Consider the following 20,079-nt stretch of genomic DNA (forward strand, 5'->3'; position numbering starts at 1 on the left):
CGGCTATGTGCAGGGTGGTGAATCGGGCGTTGGTTTTTGGGCCTGTTGTGTAAGCCCCTCGGCGTCCCCCGTGTGTTGTGTGTGTGTGCCGAGTGGCTCTGAACATTAGCAGGGAAATAAGAGGGAAGATTACGATGCTGAGAGGTGAACGGTGGTTAGAGGTGAGCGGCGGCGATGAGAGTTGTGTGGTCACGGTGCCGTACGAGGCGTTGCGTGAAACGCCGAATCGGGGGCTCGTGATGACCGCATCCTACCTGAGAGAAGGCTGTGAAGAAGATTTGCCGGTCGGTGAGATTCCTCACTGGCAGGAAGGCTTCCTCGCCCCTCTCCTCTGTCCACATCTCGTAGGCCTACAAAGACAAATATCCCCCGGGTATTCTTAACAAAATGTTGGGGCAAGTGCTGTTAGCGAGCACCTATGAAGGCCGGCACGGCACAGCAGATTGCCTTTTTATTCCCAGTGGCGATGTTTACACACCGCACCAGGTACTCATTCTGAGGCTCAGTCGACCTAGGGGAGGCCCAGGACAGGTTCAGATAATATTCACTGGTGTTAGCCATGAGCGGGAATCGAACTCGGGTCGCCGGGTTCTAGGCGCAGCGTTGCGCTAACCGCTACACCGCCGCTCCTCACACACAGGCCTACAAAGATAAAGATCCCCCATATAGCCTGAACAGACTGTTGAGGCAAGTGCTGTTAGCGAGTAGCACCTATGAAGGCCGGCACTGTGGCACACGAGGGGGTGGGTGGCCAGCAGCACACCCGGTCCGCCTTTATCTCCCCAGTGGCGATGTTTACACACCCACCGCACCGGGTACTCATTTCGAGGCCGAGTCAACCTAGCGGAGGCCAGCGCCGTGCGGCGCCGTGGCGCTTCGGACCCGGAATGCCGTCTTGATGCCGCCCAAGTCGGCGACGTTCTCCCCCAGGGTCTGCCGGCCGCTGAAGCGCCCCTCGCCGCCCCCCGCCGCTGCCGCCCAGCGCTCGTAGAGCCCCACCAGGCAGTCGCTGCGCCGCTTGAAGGCGGCGAGCGACGCGCTCGACCACCACGCACGCATCCGGCCCTGGCCGTCGAACCTCCGGCCTGCACGCGCAATCACGGTCGCGACACGAAGCCGATGATCATGTTGGTGATCCTTGTGCATTTTTTCTGTTGCAGGGGCAGCGTTATTCGGCGTGCGTCTCCTGACAGGGTGCTCTACCATCTCAAAAACAGAATCGGGAGCACGATTATTCGTTTTTTACGAATGCCGTGCGTTCGATACGCTGGTTACGACACAGAGGTGTGTTGAGTTTTCGATAAATGCCATCAACGGATCCGCACAGATGCCATGGTGACCGTACCCTGTGCCCGTCTCGTCGTGAACGTTTCCCGAGTACAACCACGGTTGGAGTTCTACACAAGAAATGACGAGGAGGAGGCGTCGCGAGCGCTGACCGCGCCAGCTCCAACCGGCAACCAAACGCGTTCCGTGCGCCCCGAGTGTCGATAGTCCAGAGGCGTGAGCTCGGCTCGTGCGGCTTCTTGCCGAGGCTCGGTGCCTCTCCGGATCTCAATGCGTTGCCACACTCTCGACTTCCGCTAGTTTATGCTTTTACCGGTCCATGCGTGAATTAAGAACGATCACGTTGGATTCGTCATTGATCAAAAAGCACGCGCGGAAGTTTGCATTGCACCCCACCTTGGTCGTCGAACGCGTGAGTCACTTCGTGGCCGATGACGACGCCAATTTTGCCGAAATTCACCGCCCTGAAACCCACGAGCAGAACGACGCACAGACCTCCATCACCTACAGTCAGCACACAAACCTTCACCTACAGTCATCACACAGACCTCCATTATCCTACAGTCATCACACATAATTCTATCATCCTAGACGAGCGTACACGACACATCAACCTCCGACACGTCAACACGTCGACCAAAGATTGTCCCATAAATACAGGCATGTAATCTTACGTGGGCACACAGCATTAAATTCATTTTTTCAAAATATAATTTCTCCGGGTTGTCGGCATCGCTGGTGATGTGGCAGTGATGGTGGTGCCCATCGCGAGCTGCGATTGGGTCGGGACAATATTTGTGACAGTGGCGGCACTGGGCCTTCTGCTTGGCCCGCTGGATGCCGTTCGCAGCAGCGCTGCATGGGAGCTCAAATGATGTCTCACACCAATGGTATCACAACATGAATTATGACTGCTGCACGCTGGTTTTCTCAGGCAATATTATGGTGTCTAATGACAGAGGTGTGGTCAATATCGAGACGTGGCCTAACCCAAAAATCATAATCAACCGTGCATGTGGAATCGCGCGTTGTGGTGCATTATGGGTACAAGCATTTACAATCAAAAACTCTGTTGTGTCTCCACATATCATGAAGAATGTTTAGTCCACTGGCTTATCCACACTCTCAATCGCTTAGCGGTCATTGCATAAATCTTTAATTGTTTTTTACTTTTTTCTCCAATATTCCAAATGCTTTATCGGCACTGTGTCACGAGACGGGTAAATTAGCTCTCACAGTAAGCAGTGCATCACACTGCAGATATCACAGCACTGCTCCAGAAGTCACCTCAACAGGCCTCTCACATCCAGAACTCGACGGAACTCCAATTCCCTTGCAGAGAGCGTTCGTCTCACGGAATTCAAAGCTGACATTTGTATTCCTCAAGGCAGTGATTACGCCAAAGTGAAAAAGCCGAGTCGAGTTTGGTTGTTCGGTCATTGGTGACCAGGGTTGAGACCATCAACATCGCTACACCTTGGAAGCCACGTCAATCACGAGTGGCTGCTGGAATTCAAAACGCAAACCCCCAGCGATGTTGGCGCAGTGCTCCGGCACAGTGATCATCGGTTTCAACCGCCATTTGTGGGTTTTTATAGTCAAAAGCTTTTTGTTTTCGGCGTTCTGCCAACACTAAATATCACGATCGACTCAAAGAGCACGGGGTCCCCGTCTCCCGAGACGCCACGCGCTGCAGGCAGGCAGGCGGGCAGGCGGCGCGCCGAGGGGTGCGTGGCCGGCGTACATGGGGAAGTCTTCGTGGAAAAGCGGCGGCTGGAAGAGCGCCGCGGGGAGGACGACGGTGTTCTCCTCCGGGGAGTAGTACGCGTTGGCCGTCTGAGGGTTCATGCTCCACCTGGGCGGGCACGCGCACGCACGAGCGTGAACACGCGCGCGCACGCCGTGGCAGCAGACGCTCGCGTGTAGGTACTGGCAAGCAGCGAGCACAGAGGGTCTGCTTCATAGAGCAATGACGATGACGGCGTGTAAGGTGCCGCGCACGAGACTCGGAGGCGGTAGAGAGAGGAACCACAGACGGCCGGGAAAGCAGAAGCAGCGGTGAGGCCACGCCAAATTCCCTTCCCAAGCTCTGCTCCTCTGCAGTCATTAAGATGTTATCGGGCCAATGGACTGAGTGTTTACGTGTAACGTGTAGTAGTAATACATGTTTACGTCGTGTCGTTAATGCTGTTATTAAATATGGCCTTTTTGCGAGACACTCGTGCACCCAGACTAAGGCTAATTCAACTATTCACAGGCGCACTTTTGCTGAATTTCTCGGGGTGGGGGGGAACCACAACAATCCCCTTCGTGATGAATCGATGCAAAAGGTCAATAAACACAACACAGCGATGGACTACGCTGGCAGTGGTGAACAAATTAAAACCCCCCTGGCACCAATGGCACTTATACTCTTAGGTTTTTTCGGTAAAGTCACGTAGGTAAAAAAAAGAAATGAAAAATTACTAAATAAAATCGCGACGTTTCGGAGGCAACACAAGTGTCCGTCTTCAGGTGGGACCAGTCACAGCTATTTTTTATTTTTACCTACGTGACTTTACCGAAAAAACCTAAGAGTATGAATCCTTGCAGTCACGAAAGCTTTCAAATCTAGAACCAATGGCCCTTGCCACTGCGCACGTGCACGAGGAGCTTACGTTTCTGAACCATTTCTCAAAAAGTGACTGGCACACATTTGTTTATGTTACCAGCCAGCCGCACCTGCGATTAGCACGGTTGGCTACGTACAGTGCTGAAAGACGCTCAACGTCCGGGTGTTCTGGTTTTTCCCTCCAGATTTCGAATCAAATGCGTGTTCAGAGTATTTGGCTACTGCTATAAATTTGCACTTGACGATAAGCCACTTCGTTGAGCCTATCGTTCGTGATAGCCAGGTCGGCTTCGGACAAAAGAGCTACACAGCTCAGGGGGGGCCCCTAACCTGGTAAAATTTTAAACGAGAGTAAAAAAAAGAGTTGAAAGCCACGATGAATCGTGAATGTGTCTGCACGCCGCTTATCAGAGGGCCCCCTTGGCAGTGAGGGTTCTGCACGGAGGAGGACAGGGGCCTCACAACGCACCCATTGTTGTCGTCGTTGGTGTCCACGGGTGCGCTCAGCTGCTGCTGCAGGGTTTCCCTCCGCGTCCGGTACAGCTCCAGCGTGTTCTCAAACAAGCTTCCCGACACCGTGACCTGAGAGGGACGTGGTTTTCCGACAGATCCGCTGCGATTGGCGACGTCACAACGCAACCACCGTGCGTCTACGGTTTGAACTTGCGTTTAACTTACGTTTAACCGTTTCGGATTTCTCGCGAGTAATCGGCATCCCCATAAGATTATTTCTTATTATTTTTCACTTTATATTTTTAATGTTGTTTCAAACAAAAACATCGTTTTCAACCCCATGATGTATGCGTCGACTGAGGGTTGAGGCACCAAAGTGACTCTGGGCGTGGAGAAGCAATGGGTCCCGATCTGAGCGACCACTTACATTGGCGTACAATCGATCCAGGAATCCTGGCTCAAGCATCCCTTCGGGATACCCAACTTGAAATTTGATGGACATGGACTGTGGAGATAAGGCACAAAACGCGTCTACCATAACGGTGACATGGCGTGGCACGGTGGTAATGGCATCACATCAGTGTGACTGAAGCACATCTGCACGTATTAACACATTCCTGCGGAGGGAGCTGGTAGGAACGTTGGGTTGCTCGGTCAATGGCCAGGGTCAACGGCGGCGTGGTGTATTCCGCAAATATGGCCGACTGTGAGGGCGGGCACAAGCCGGCGTGAGTAGGTTAAACGTTGAGTTTTATAATGGCACCACGGGGTGACCAGCCCCTCCCCACCCAGGTCCACCCCTCCCACCCCCCACCCAGCCCCACCATCCCCACCCAGCCCCTCCCCACCCAGCCCCTCCCCACCCTGTCCACCAAGCCCCTCCCCACCCTCCACTCCCCACTCAGCCCCTCCCTGCACGACGGACGCAATAATCCCCTGTGGGCTGGTGTAACCAGGAGGTTCCTACCAGTATAACCCTTTCCGAGACGTCCGCGAATTGCAGGGTGTGGTGGTGGTTCCGTTCACCGCTGAATTACTCGCGAACGCGCAAGTGGCTCGGCGTGAATTTTATTCAGAGAGGCGTAGTAGCGCCGCTGTGTTTAAAAACATTGTCACTCACCGCAGAGAACCGTAGCGACACGACCTGCACTCTACGATTACTTCCGCCAAACCGTGCCACACGACCTCCCGTGTGGCCTTTTACTTCCGATTCCATTTCATTCTTCGATGACGTAAACGTACGTCATCGGAAAACGGAATCCGAAGGAAAAACTGTCTCCTCCATCGGAACGGTGAAGGGTTGAAGGCCAGGGAGCAGAAGCGGTATTGTCATGTCTGAAGGTCCAGATGGTGTCTTTTTTGTTGTTATAAATGACATTAAATCTGTGCTCACTGGGTTTGTTTGGCTGGGCAACTCGGCTCTCAGGAATGTTCCCAGTAAGTCCATCCTGGATTTGGGCCGACGCACACCCAGCCCAACCCGAGCCATTTGGGAGCCGATTGGAGTTCAGATTCACGTTGGACCGAGTGTTAAGGCGCATCTCCAGGGCCGGATTTACTGGGCAAGGGCTCGGGGCCCAGTTCAACCCTCGGTGCTAACTTCCCTTTCACTGTTTGGATGGAAACTTGTCATTATTGCTTCACACATCACCCATCAGCTTCATATCATTGCTCAAAGGTGGGCAGCCATCAGTTGATGCCCACCAGCTGATGCCCACCAGCTGATGCCCACCAGCTGATGTCCACCAACTGATGTCCACCAGCTGATGTCCACCAGCTGATGCCCACCAGCTGATGTCCACCAGCTGATGCCCACCAGCTGATGCTCACCAGCTGATGCCCACCAGCTGATGTCCACCAACTGATGTCCACCAGCTGATGTCCACCAGCTGATGTCCACCAGCTGATGCCCATCAGCTGATGCCCACCAGTTGATGCCCACCAGCTGATGTCCACCAACTGATGCCCACCAGCTGATGTCCACCAGCTGATGCCCACCAGCTGGTGCCCACCAGCTGATGTCCACCAGCTGAAGCTCACCATCTGATGCCCACCAGCTGATGCTCACCAGCTGATGTCCACCAGCTGAAGCTCACCATCTGATGCCCACCAGCTGGTGTCCACCAGCTGAAGCTCACCATCTGATGTCCACCAGCTGATGCTCACCAGCTGATGTCCACCAGCTGATGTCCACCAGCTGAAGCTCACCATCTGATGTCCACCAGCTGAAGCTCACCAGCTGATGTCCACCAGCTGAAGCTCACCATCTGATGTCCACCAGCTGATGCTCACCAGCTGATGCCCACCAGCTGATGTCCACCAGCTGAAGCCCACCAGCTGATGTCCACCAGCTGAAGCTCACCATCTGATGCCCACCAGCTGATGCCCACCAGCTGATGCCCACCAGCTGATGTCCACCAGCTGATGTCCACCAGCTGATGTCCACCAGCTGATGCCCACCAGCTGATGCCCACCAGCTGATGCCCACCAGCTGATGTCCACCAGCTGATGCCCACCAGCTGATGCCCACCAACAGCCCAGCCGCCCTTGCCCGCGAGGTGCCGTGCACGTCCCCCCTACCTTCTCTTTGGCTGCCGCGCGAGTCTTGCCGTCCATCCACGCGATGCTGTCCAGGTTGCTCACGAATGCATTTCGTATCCTTGTAACGATGTCCTCCGCCTGCGAGGTTCATTGACCGTTTGTTCGTGGGGAGAAGAGGAAACCAAGTTAAGAGTTTACGGGACCCTTTTTGCCAGTATCAAGATGATGAACATTTTTTTAAAAGAAAAAAGAAAAGGTTTTACCCTTTCTAGCAAGAATACAGGAGGTGTTACGATGTTCAAACACCAAATCGACAGCTATCACAAAGCGTCAAGTCTGCATTAACCACACATCCTTGTCGTAAAGCATGCAAACAAACATCCTAGTATAATGTATGCATGTTTTACCACGAGCATGTGTGGTTAATGCAGACTTGATGCCTTGTGATAGCTGCCGATTTGGTGTTTGAACATCTTAACACCTCCTGTATTCCTGCCAAAAAAGGGAAATCCTTTTTTTTTATTTTAAAGCCCAAGTTGAAGTTTGCTTTAGTGTTCAGTTACAAAGTGTCACACGCGACGACATCAGTATGGCAAGCAAAGCCCCGCGACACCGCAGTTCTACTCTTGCTGCTGCTGCTGTCTGGTGCTTCTGACTGCTGCTGGCTGCTGCTGACTGCCGCTGCTACCGCTGCTGACTGCTGCTGCTGCTGGCGGCTGCTGACTGCTGCTGCTGACTGCCGCTGGCTGATGCTGCCGCTGCTACTGCTGGCTACTGCTACTGTTGCTGCTGCTACTGCTGCTGCTGTTGCTGCTGCTTCTGCTGCTGCTGTTGGCTGCTGCTACTGACTGCTGCTGCTGTTGCTGCTGCTACTGCTGCTGTTGGCTGCTGCTACTACTACTGCTGCTGGCTGCTGCCTGCTCCTGGCTGTTGCTGCTGCCTCTGCTGCAGAGCGTGCTGTGGCTCGTACCGTGCGCCGCTGCGTTGCGTTGAACGTGGCCCTGGCGTAAAGAGCTCCCAGGCCCAGGGGCAGGGCCCGGTTGGTCTCCTCCACGCAGAACTCCCAGCGCGCTCGTGACTCGACCTGCGAGCGCACAAACAGCGCGCGGGTTACAGCGGAGCCATGGGGGGACAGAAACCAGCAGCTGCCTGGTGCTGCAGCCACTGCCACTGATGTGTGGACGAGATGAGCTCAGGACAGCAGTTCATGAACATTTGCCATAAATGATCAACATTCACATCATGTAGACGCACAGTGTACCGCCCACTGGAGGCTGAAAATGAAGAATGTCAAGCCTATCGCGGAGTTTCACACTGCACGGCAGAGTGCGGCAACAAGTGACCGTGAACGTGGTATGAATGTTTTAATTCGATGAGACTGATTTTTTTTAACGCTCACCGAGTCTCAAGAGTAGTTTTCGGGAGGGTCCTGCCGTAAACTTTGCAGGAGAAGGCGACGTTGCCGTCAGTGCCGGAGTATCCCAGTACAGGCCCCGCACTTTCAAGGCCCTGCGCTAAATGCTTTCAAGCTATCAATTCCGGTTCAGTGATTCTGCACTTGCTCTATTACCATAGTACTATACTGCCTTCAACTCTTATGAACGACTGGGTGTTTAAGGTTGGCCATTTGTCGTATTATCTGGCTGTATAACAAATGAAAAAATACAATTACTTTATTATGCAAGTTCAACATTTATGTGTTTTAATATTTTTGTGTTTATTTATTTTTTTATGGCCCCTTTATAACATATGCTGCAGGCCCCGCACTAGCTTAATCCGAAACTGGTTTCCGTCGATTCTTGCAATTGAGGAATTCATTTGAAGCGTAAATTCTCGAAACTGGGCAGTGACGCTACGCTCGTGTCTGAAGAGCGTGGCGAGGTCGTTAGTGTTCATTCTGAAGCCATAGTAGGCGAGTCGTGCTGTACCGCTAAAATGCACCCCGCGGTATTATCCAGGGCGGCACGCGGCTCCCATTGCGGACCTCTGCAACAGGCGCGATGGCTCGGCCATCGCGATGTCCCGAGGTCAGAACGGAGAATCTTTATTTAGACTGCAGGAAGAATCCGATGAGCTATGAAGCTCTTTTTCACAGATGTCCAGTAGCGGCACGGGGTAAGAATGTTACAACAAACTATACAATCATCTACCCTAGGGGTGGGGAACCTTTTTCCTGCCAAGGGCCATTTGGATATGTATAACTTCATTCGCGGGCCATACAAAATTATCAACTGAAAAATTAGCCTGTTATATTTGGTCAAACATTGAATTAACTCACCCCTAATGCGATGGCTGGAACTGCTTCTCTTTGGTGAGGCATGTGATGTTAGCTGGTGTTGATGATGTTGCTACTCGCAACTGATTTTCCAGCTTGGTCCTAGATTATTGAATTTCGAGTCTCGCCTGCGGTTGCCTTGGCAGGGTCTTATACGGCCCGCGTGCCGGACGTTCCCCACCCCTGATTATTCTACACGATTAAAGAACTCGTTGCAGGAGGCAGCTATGGTGTAACAGAATGCATGCCTAATGCAGCCAATCGGAGGCGATGCCACACGGTCAGCGACCAATGGGAAGCGTCGATATTTCACCGATTCATGCTCCGGCTTTACAGCGCCACCACAGCAGCCACTCAACCAACTCACATTGTCCGCTCCGTGGATTGCCACCATGAGGTCTTGCTTGGCGTCCTCGTACCTCCCATCCAAACTGGGCAACAGCTGCCGCACGAGGCTCCACAACGCATACAGACGCAGCACTCTGCCAACACAAAGACAAAGATCCCCCCTATAGCCTTAACAGACTATTGGGGCAAGTGCTGTTAGTGAGCACCTATGAAGGCCGGCACGACGCAAGAAGGGGTGGGTGGCCCAGCCGCCTTTGTCTCCCCAGTGGCGATGTTTACACACCAGGTAATCATTTGAGGCTGAGTAGAGAGGAGGCCCAGAACCAGTTCAGATAATCGTCACCGGTGTTGGCCGTGAGCGGGAATCGAACTCTTGTCGTCAGGTTCGTGGCACAGCGCGCTAACCGCTGCACTGCCAACACACAGACACATGAACACGTGTGTGTGTCGCGTGTCAGGTGCGCTTCTGTTGACCGTACAACGTCAGCACCAAGCGCTGCCAAGCTGACCGCACGCTCTACGAAGTTAATTTCAGAATCAGGATCAGGAGTTTGTTCTCGGAGTAAATAACCCACAGAGGCATGCGGCTCTCTTTCAACGGTGCTCGGCCAGCAGACACGTCAGCAAGTGTTACACATTAATAAATAAACTCGATATCAAATATAATTGTCTCCTTCGTATTTGTGGTTCGGGGCATTGCGCCATTATACGTTTTACGATTTTTTCTGGATAACCTCAGTCGCACACTAGAAAGTTTTTCCATTTGTGCGTCAGGTATCCGCATCAGCGGTTTAGGGTGGACCATGAGCTTCGTGGAAGATCAAACCCAGGGAACTTCTTGGTTTGTGCGGTGAAAACACTTCACCACACACGCGTTTTGCTTCTGGGCTGAAACTTGCTCTTAAGGGGAAGGAATTACTGCACGACGCAAACGCACAAGTGATACGTGACACTCATATCGGTGCTACCTTTACAGTCCGACACCGCGTGGCCCTGCTGGGGAGGCTCACCTTCTGTCTGTGTTGTTGACGACGTGAAACGCGCCGTGGAAGTACTCCTTGTTATCGATCACCACGGTTCTTTGACCGTACGGAGCCAGTGGGTAGAACACCTCACGGAAATACTGGGCCCAGTCCAGTAATGGTAACATATCCTTAAGGGGGAAGGAAAAATAAAATGAAAAAAACAACAAGCATATTAAACTACAACATGATCACTTTTGTTCAAACTTTACCAAGACATCTATTGCTTAGAGTAAACGGAATGTGTGTGTGTGTGTGGCACACGATTTGTATACTTTGTATCTATCACATGGACTGTAAAAGCTCAAGTTCTACCCTCCACAATACAAATGTGACCAAAAGCAAGTAATCTTCCCGATGTATTGACTTTCATGATCTGTATTTATCCTGGAGGAATCCGATGAGCTGTGAAGCTCTTTTTGACAGATGACCACATTGACACGTGTCCATGACGATGCATTACTTGGGAACAAATTTCCATAATATTTGAAGCTTGGGACTGGGGTGAGTGGAAGCGTCGGGGGTTTGTGGTGCTTTGTGAAGGGGTCCTGTGATGATGCTTGTTGTCAGAACTGGCTGGGCAGGCTGACAGCCATTGCATTGTCCAGTGAGTCACAGTGAGCCACAGTGAACCATAGTGAGCCACAGTGAGCCACACCGCACGAGGGTGAGCGTTATTGACTGCTGCGGAATGTTACAGGGCATCACAGCTGTTTGTTTGAAGCAGACTATAAAACCGCGGGACATTGCTCACAAATGCAATCCACTGTGCGCACTCAAGTGCTCACCCTCATGTGAAAGGTGCATTCAACTGGGCTGTAGGATAATGGCAATGCCAATCCGTTTCCAAAGCCAATAGATGGTGCCACGGTGGCTAGGAGATGTTAACTACCTCGCCCGGTATACAGGAGGTCGTGGGTTCAATCCCGACCCTGACGACACCTGCTGCTGTATATTTGGAGTTTGCGTGTCTCTATCATTATCATCATCACGGTGGCTAGGAGATGTTAACTACCTCGCCCGGTATACAGGAGGTCGTGGGTTCAATCCCGACCCTGACGATGCCTGCTGTATATTTGGAGTTTGCGTGTCTCTATCATTATCATCATCACGGTGGCTAGGAGATGTTAACTACCTCGCCCGGTATACAGGAGGTCGTGGGTTCAATCCCGACCCTGACAAAACCTGCTGTATATTTTGAGTTTGCGTGTCTCTATCATTATCATCATCACGGTGGCTAGGAGATGTTAACTACCTCGCCCGGTATACAGGAGGTCGTGGGTTCAATCCTGACCCTGACGACGCCTGCTGCTGTATATTGGGAGTTTGCATGTTCTCCAAGTAAGGCCCACTGAGCTATTTTGCTCTTTTTCAGAAGTGACCTGGCCACAAACAATAACTCAACAAAGTGGCTAATGATGTGGAAAATGTATAGCAGGCAAATACTGTAAACGCACATTGAGTCTAAATGTGGAGGGGAAAAAACGGAGGATCTGGAGAAAAATCCACGCATACTAGGCGAGGGAGATAAAATCTCGCCACCAAAATGCCCTTACTCAATCCATCAATCAATGCGAGATCCTTGGTGGCCTCAGCCAACCACGCGGTAGATTTCATTTTCCTAGCAAATTAGGTGTGATATACCTCCAGTAAAAAAAAAAACCGAGCAAAATGTGTTCATGTTGCTGTGTAGTCGTGCATTGCGGATTGGTCCTTCACTGTTCAGAGGGGCAGGGTGTGTACCTGCAGGTCCCTGAACGTGATGAATCCGGGATTCCTGCTGCTGCCTGTCAGAGCCATGATCCCAGCGAGCCTCGACTCGAGCTGCAGCACGAGGCGCATGTCGGACGACGCGGCCCGCTCGTCCGCACCGCCCAGCAGCTGTCGGATCCTGACCATGAAGTCCAGGTAGGCGGTGAGCACCTGTGACAACTTGTCAGTCAGACAGACCACTGACACAGCATTCCGCTTCACCTAGAGCACAGGCAAAGCGTTCCCCTTCACCTAGAGCACAGCATTCCCCTTCAACTAGAGCACAGACACAGCGTTCCCCTTCACCCAGACCACAGGCACAGCATCCCCTTCACCCAGAGCACAGGCACAACATTCCCCTTCACCCAGACCACAGGCACAGCATCCCCTTCACCCAGACCACAGACACAGCATTCCCTTCACCCAGACCACAGGCACAGCATCCCCTTCACCCAGACCACAGGCACAGCATCCCCTTCACCCAGACCACAGGCACAGCATTCCCCTTCACCCAGAGCACAGGCACAGCATTCCCCTTCACCCAGACCACAGGCACAGCGTTCCCCTTCACCCAGACCACAGGCACAGCGTTCCCCTTCACCCAGACCACAGGCACAGCATCCCCTTCACCCAGACCACAGGCACAGCATCCCCTTCACCCAGAGCACAGGCACAGCATTCCCCTTCACCCAGACCACAGGCACAGCGTTCCCCTTCACCCAGACCACAGGCACAGCATTCCCCTTCACCCAGAGCACAGGCACAGCATCCCCTTCACCTAGAGCACAGGCACAGCATCCCCTTCACCCAGAGCACAGGCACAGCATCCCCTTCACCCAGACCACAGACACAGCATTCCCCTTCACCCAGACCACAGGCACAGCATTCCCCTTCACCCAGACCACAGGCACAGCATCCCCTTCACCCAGACCACAGGCACAGCATCCCCTTCACCCAGAGCACAGGCACAGCATCCCCTTCACCCAGACCACAGGCACAGCATTCCCCTTCACCCAGACCACAGGCACAGCATCCCCTTCACCCAGACCACAGGCACAGCATCCCCTTCACCCAGACCACAGGCACAGCATTCCCCTTCACCCTGACCACAGGCACAGCATCCCCTTCACCCAGACCACAGGCACAGCATTCCCCTTCACCCAGACCACAGGCACAGCATTCCCCTTCACCCAGACCACAGGCACAGCACTCCCCTTCACCCAGACCACAGGCACAGCATTCCCCTTCACCCAGACCACAGGCACAGCATTCCCCTTCACCCAGACCACAGGCACAGCATTCCCCTTCACCCAGACCACAGGCACAGCATTCCCCTTCACCCAGACCACAGGCACAGCATTCCCCTTCACCCAGACCACAGGCACAGCGTTCCCCTTCACCCAGACCACAGGCACAGCATTCCCCTTCACCCAGACCACAGGCACAGCATTCCCCTTCACCCAGACCACAGGCACAGCATTCCCCTTCACCCAGACCACAGGCACAGCATTCCCCTTCACCCAGACCACAGGCACAGCATTCCCCTTCACCCAGACCACAGGCACAGCATCCCCTTCACCCAGACCACAGGCGCAGCATTCCCCTTCACCCAGACCACAGGCACAGCATCCCCTTCACCCAGACCACAGGCACAGCATCCCCTTCACCCAGAGCACAGGCACAGCATTCCCCTTCACCCAGACCACAGGCACAGCGTTCCCCTTCACCCAGACCACAGGCACAGCGTTCCCCTTCACCCAGACCACAGGCACAGCATTCCCCTTCACCCAGAGCACAGGCACAGCATCCCCTTCACCTAGAGCACAGGCACAGCATCCCCTTCACCCAGAGCACAGGCACAGCATCCCCTTCACCCAGACCACAGACACAGCATTCCCCTTCACCCAGACCACAGGCACAGCATTCCCCTTCACCCAGACCACAGGCACAGCATCCCCTTCACCCAGACCACAGGCACAGCATCCCCTTCACCCAGAGCACAGGCACAGCATCCCCTTCACCCAGACCACAGGCACAGCATTCCCCTTCACCCAGATCACAGGCACAGCATCCCCTTCACCCAGACCACAGGCACAGCATTCCCCTTCACCCAGAGCACAGGCACAGCATTCCCCTTCACCCAGACCACAGGCACAGCATTCCCCTTCACCTAGACCACAGGCACAGCATTCCCCTTCACCCAGACCACAGGCACAGCATCCCCTTCACCCAGAGCACAGGCACAGCATTCCCCTTCACCCAGAGCACAGGCACAGCATCCCCTTCACCCAGACCACAGGCACAGCATTCCCCTTCACCCTGACCACAGGCACAGCATCCCCTTCACCCAGACCACAGGCACAGCATTCCCCTTCACCCAGACCACAGGCACAGCATTCCCCTTCACCCAGACCACAGACACAGCATTCCCCTTCACCCAGACCACAGGCACAGCGTTCCCCTTCACCCAGACCACAGGCACAGCATTCCCCTTCACCCAGACCACAGGCACAGCATTCCCCTTCACCCAGACCACAGGCACAGCATTCCCCTTCACCCAGACCACAGGCACAGCATTCCCCTTCACCCAGACCACAGGCACAGCATTCCCCTTCACCCAGACCACAGACACAGCATTCCCCTTCACCCAGACCACAGGCACAGCATTCCCCTTCACCCAGACCACAGGCACAGCGTTCCCCTTCACCCAGACCACAGGCACAGCATTCCCCTTCACCCAGACCACAGGCACAGCATTCCCCTTCACCCAGACCACAGGCACAGCATTCCCCTTCACCCAGACCACAGGCACAGCATTCCCCTTCACCTAGACCACAGGCACAGCATTCCTCTTCACCCAGAGCACAGGCACAGCATTTCCCTTCACCCAGACCACAGGCACAGCATTCCCCTTCACCCAGAGCACAGGCACAGCATTTCCCTTCACCCAGACCACAGGCACAGCGTTCCCCTTCACCCAGACCACAGGCACAGCATTCCCCTTCACCCAGACCACAGGCACAGCATTCCCCTTCACCCAGACCACAGGCACAGCGTTCCCCTTCACCCAGACCACAGGCACAGCATTCCCCTTCACCCAGACCACAGGCACAGCATTCCTCTTCACCCAGACCACAGGCACAGCATTCCCCTTCACCTAGACCACAGGCACAGCATCCCCTTCACCCAGACCACAGGCACAGCATTCCCCTTCACCCAGAGCACAGGCACAGCATTTCCCTTCACCCAGAGCACAGGCACAGCATTCCCCTTCACCCAGAGCACAGGCACAGCATTTCCCTTCACCCAGACCACAGGCACAGCATTCCCCTTCACCCAGACCACAGGCACAGCATTCCTCTTCACCCAGAGCACAGGCACAGCATTCCCCTTCACCCAGACCACAGGCACAGCATTCCCCTTCACCCAGACCACAGGCACAGCATTCCCCTTCACCCAGACCACAGGCACAGCATTCCCCTTCACCTAGACCACAGGCACAGCATTCCTCTTCACCCAGAGCACAGGCACAGCATTTCCCTTCACCCAGACCACAGGCACAGCATTCCCCTTCACCCAGACCACAGGCACAGCATTTCCCTTCACCCAGACCACAGGCACAGCGTTCCCCTTCACCCAGACCACAGGCACAGCATTCCCCTTCACCCAGACCACAGGCACAGCATTCCCCTTCACCCAGACCACAGGCACAGCGTTCCCCTTCACCCAGAGCACAGGCACAGCATTTCCCTTCACCCAGAGCACAGGCACAGCATTCCCCTTCACCCAGAGCACAGGCACAGCATTTCCCTTCACCCAGAGCACAGGCACAGCATTTCCCTTCACCCAGAGCACAGGCACAGCATTCCCCTTCACCCAGACCACAGGCACAGCATTCCCCTTCACCCAGACCACAGGTACAGCATTCCCCTTCACCCAGACCACAGGCACAGCATTCCTCTTCACCCAGAGCACAGGCACAGCATTTCCCTTCACCCAGACCACAGGCACAGCATTCCCCTTCACCCAGACCACAGGCACAGCATTCCCCTTCACCCAGACCACAGGCACAGCATTCCTCTTCACCCAGAGCACAGGCACAGCATTTCCCTTCACCCAGAGCACAGGCACAGCATTCCCCTTCACCCAGAGCACAGGCACAGCATTTCCCTTCACCCAGAGCACAGGCACAGCATTTCCCTTCACCCAGAGCACAGGCACAGCATTCCCCTTCACCCAGACCACAGGCACAGCATTACTCTTCACCCAGAGCACAGGCACAGCATTCCCCTTCACCCAGACCACAGGCACAGCATTCCCTTTCACCCAGACCACAGGCACAGCATTCCCCTTCACCCAGAGCACAGGCACAGCATTCCCCTTCACCTAGACCACAGGCACAGCATCCCCTTCACCCAGACCACAGGCACAGCATTCCCCTTCACCCAGACCACAGGCACAGCATTCCCCTTCACCCAGAGCACAGGCACAGCATTCCCCTTCACCTAGACCACAGGCACAGCATCCCCTTCACCCAGACCACAGGCACAGCATTTCCCTTCACCCAGAGCACAGGCACAGCATTCCCCTTCACCTAGACCACAGGCACAGCATTCCCCTTCACCCAGACCACAGGCACAGCATTCCCCTTCACCCAGACCACAGACACAGCATTCCCCTTCACCCAGACCACAGGCACAGCATTCCCCTTCACCCAGACCACAGGCACAGCATGCCTTGTTGCCCACAATGCCGTGCCCAGGCAGTGTTTGTGTCTTGTTACACAGTGAGTATTCGCGGTTGTGCTGCCATACCGCCCTTCGATGGTATTTACATTTTGTTTGGCACGATGTCTGACGTTTTGCTCGACCTTCTGCGAGGGAACGGAATAAATTCGGCCGCTGATTTGCACACTGTGCTATGTGCGGCATAGCACCAAGTTCATGGCTGCCTGTATGTTTAATCAGGACACTTGGGGAATTAATGAAACGCGAATTGAAATGGATAGAGGCCTGAATCATTGTTGTACCTCAATGCAATTGAGAGGGTAAAAAAAGACCACAACACTAGAATCAATTAAAATGTCTGCGTCGCGTGATAAATACTTGATCACGATGATCAAATATTTATTTTGCACAAGAAGGCTCTTAGGCATGAAGAGACCCTCGTGAATAGCAGATGAAACCTTTGCCTCGTGTACTTCATGTTGACAAGCAATTAGCCGTGATGATTCAAAACCATCCGTTTGAAAATACCCTCAGAGGAGAGACAGAACCCGTATTTTATGAAAATAACAATCCATGTTTAAGTTATTTACCACGATCTGCATTAAACAGATGATCAGCCATTGCGACAACACAAACCTCGTCCGGATTGTGTACGCACATTGTGTAAGCACATTTCTACTTGCCACGAGATAATCTCATTGCAAACACAGTTCTAAGCGCCATGTTTCAGTAGGTGTGAGTGTAGTCACATTTTGTACGTATGCATGTTAAACTTTTTTCGCAACAAACGTAGCCGACAGTGCTAATCGGAGGTGTGTATGTTCGCATGTATGTATGTTCAAGAGCTTCGTGTAAATCTGAGCTTTAATACTAATTCCCTGAAATGTGCGCAGATGTACCTTATCATCTGCCGTCGTGTTAAGGTAATAGTCAGGAGATGGCAGGCCCAGGTCTGGAACTGAAAGCTGTGAATGGAAATTGCAAAAAAAAAGATCGTCAGCTGTACTGCCATAAATAATCACTCCGGCTCGTCAAAACATGTCACGTGTTTAGCTGGGCAGTGGTGATGGCTGTGCACGCGGCCTGTAATCCAACACTCTGGAGGCAGTGAGGGTTGACGGATCACACAAATGTTGCGAAACTCCTTTCCCGTAGGCGTCGAGGAGGTGCCGTACTCTGGCTTACCAGTAGACGGCAGTACAGCACAAGATGTGGACTCCACTTGCTCTGTCTGTACGAAATAGCGTGTTTCTCCGGATTCTCCGGTTTCCTCTCACATGTAAACACGCATTAATTGGCCGTTAACGCCTTCAAATATATATAGAGGAGCGCAGAGCTTGGGCAATTGTTGTGGCTGCCCTCCCGTTCGTTTGTGGTTCCTCCTCGCACCTTTCGAATCGTTCTCTACTAGAGTGAGCGACTACCGTGCACATTACGAGTTGAAATTATGAACATTACAAGCGCTACACCAATTCTATCTGAAAGTGAAATGCTTTTCCGGAGCTACTGCAGGTGTCAAATGAGACCCATAACATATTTTATTACGCTCTATTATTATTCATGTGATTTCTTGGTGAAGTTTACATTTGTCCACGGAACTTCATGAAGACGCTAACGTAATTTAATCTACCGACGCAATGGGTGGTCCCTGGACCCTGAATACAATGTTATCTTGTTCAAATAAAATTCACGCGATCTAACCCAAAAACCTCTATTATGAATAATATTGGTCGCAAAAGTCTTTATACGTGTTAAATTGCTCAAACAAGGTAACATTTTAGGCTTTACCCTTTCCGCCAAGACTACAGGAGGTGTTAAGACATCAAATAGACACCCATCACAAGGCATCGAGTCAGCATTAACCACGCATGCTTGTGGTAAAATATGCAAACAAATCATGCTATGATAATTATTTATGCATGTTTTTGCCACAAGTACGTGTGGCTAATGCAGACTTGATTCCTTGCAAAGATATATTTATATTTGGCGTTTCAAAATGTTATCACTTGTTTTATTTCCAGAAAGGGTAAAACCCTTTATATACCACGTGTTTAATGACGCTAATCTGCTGTGCCGTGAGCAACTCTTCCAATGAAAAAACTCACAGGGCCAATGGCAAATGCGCACGCACGCACGGGCGCGCGTAAGGGCCGTACATGATGAGTCAGCAAGGCCGGCAATGTTTTCCTCCCACAGTGGAACCAGATAACGATGATTACGCCACGGATGGTAAAAATTACAATTAATCTATATTAATTATATTAATTATTTCAACTCGTAACGCGCATGGCAAGTCGCTCGCTGCCGTAGACAGAGGACGACTCAGAGGGGCGAGTGGCCACGGACAAGCGGGAGGGCGGCCACGCGACGAGACGGAGCCAACAACTGCCCAAGCTCTGCGCTCCTCTATATATTCAGGTGTCATCGGCCAATTAACGAGTGTTTACATGTGGGAGGAAACCGGAGCACCCGGAGAAAACTCACGTGTGCGAGGGGGAAACACTCTATCCCATAAAGATGGAACAGGTGGAGTCCACATTTTAGCTGTACCGCCATCTCCTGACGAGGCGGGGTACGGTTCCTCCTCAGTGCCCACAGGAAGGGAGTTTCGCAACGTTTGTGTGGTGATCCACCAACCCTCGCCGGTGCCTCCACAGGGCTGTATGACCACACGCCGCGTGCGTAGCCACCACTAGTCGGCACGCGGCGTCAGCACGGTCGATAAGATGTGTGTCACGCCACGCCTCTGTATCTTACAAAAAAACGCATGTGTACGCATTTGTGTGCTTTTATTTTACACACAATCATAAAATTACGATGAAGTGTGCAAAACGATTTGACGTTCAGGTCAGGGCTTGGATATCAGCATTATGGGTAGAGCCCTCTGAAGTGGCTAAGCACTGTGCCCTCCCCGATATGCAGAGGGTAACGGGCAAATACTCCATGCGAGCCATGGGGTCGTGAAAGTCAGAGTGAAGAAAATGGGAATACATTCCACAAAGCTGTGCCTGCAAGGTTAATAAACACAAGTGTGTGTAAGTAAGCCAATTCCCACACATTCTG

The 20,079-nt window shown here is 53.0% G+C and overlaps 1 protein-coding gene across 1 annotated transcript in view; it reads right to left on the minus strand.

Moving 5' to 3' along the window:
- LOC133342848 (endothelin-converting enzyme 1-like) overlaps nt 1-20,079 on the minus strand; it is a 34,850-nt gene that overhangs the window by 1,276 nt on the left and 13,495 nt on the right. The window contains 12 exon segments of the mRNA XM_061552174.1: nt 255-350; nt 883-1,085; nt 1,684-1,751; nt 3,032-3,142; nt 4,368-4,480; nt 4,779-4,856; nt 6,932-7,030; nt 7,863-7,976; nt 9,535-9,649; nt 10,526-10,668; nt 12,281-12,460; nt 17,916-17,981. Of these exon segments, the coding sequence (XP_061408158.1) occupies nt 255-350; nt 883-1,085; nt 1,684-1,751; nt 3,032-3,142; nt 4,368-4,480; nt 4,779-4,856; nt 6,932-7,030; nt 7,863-7,976; nt 9,535-9,649; nt 10,526-10,668; nt 12,281-12,460; nt 17,916-17,981 (1,386 nt within the window).

The sequence above is a fragment of the Lethenteron reissneri genome, chromosome 16 (genome assembly GCF_015708825.2).
Source record: "Lethenteron reissneri isolate LAM-NWPU_2019-01 chromosome 16, ASM1570882v1, whole genome shotgun sequence".
In the NCBI taxonomy this organism is placed as follows: domain Eukaryota; kingdom Metazoa; phylum Chordata; class Hyperoartia; order Petromyzontiformes; family Petromyzontidae; genus Lethenteron; species Lethenteron reissneri.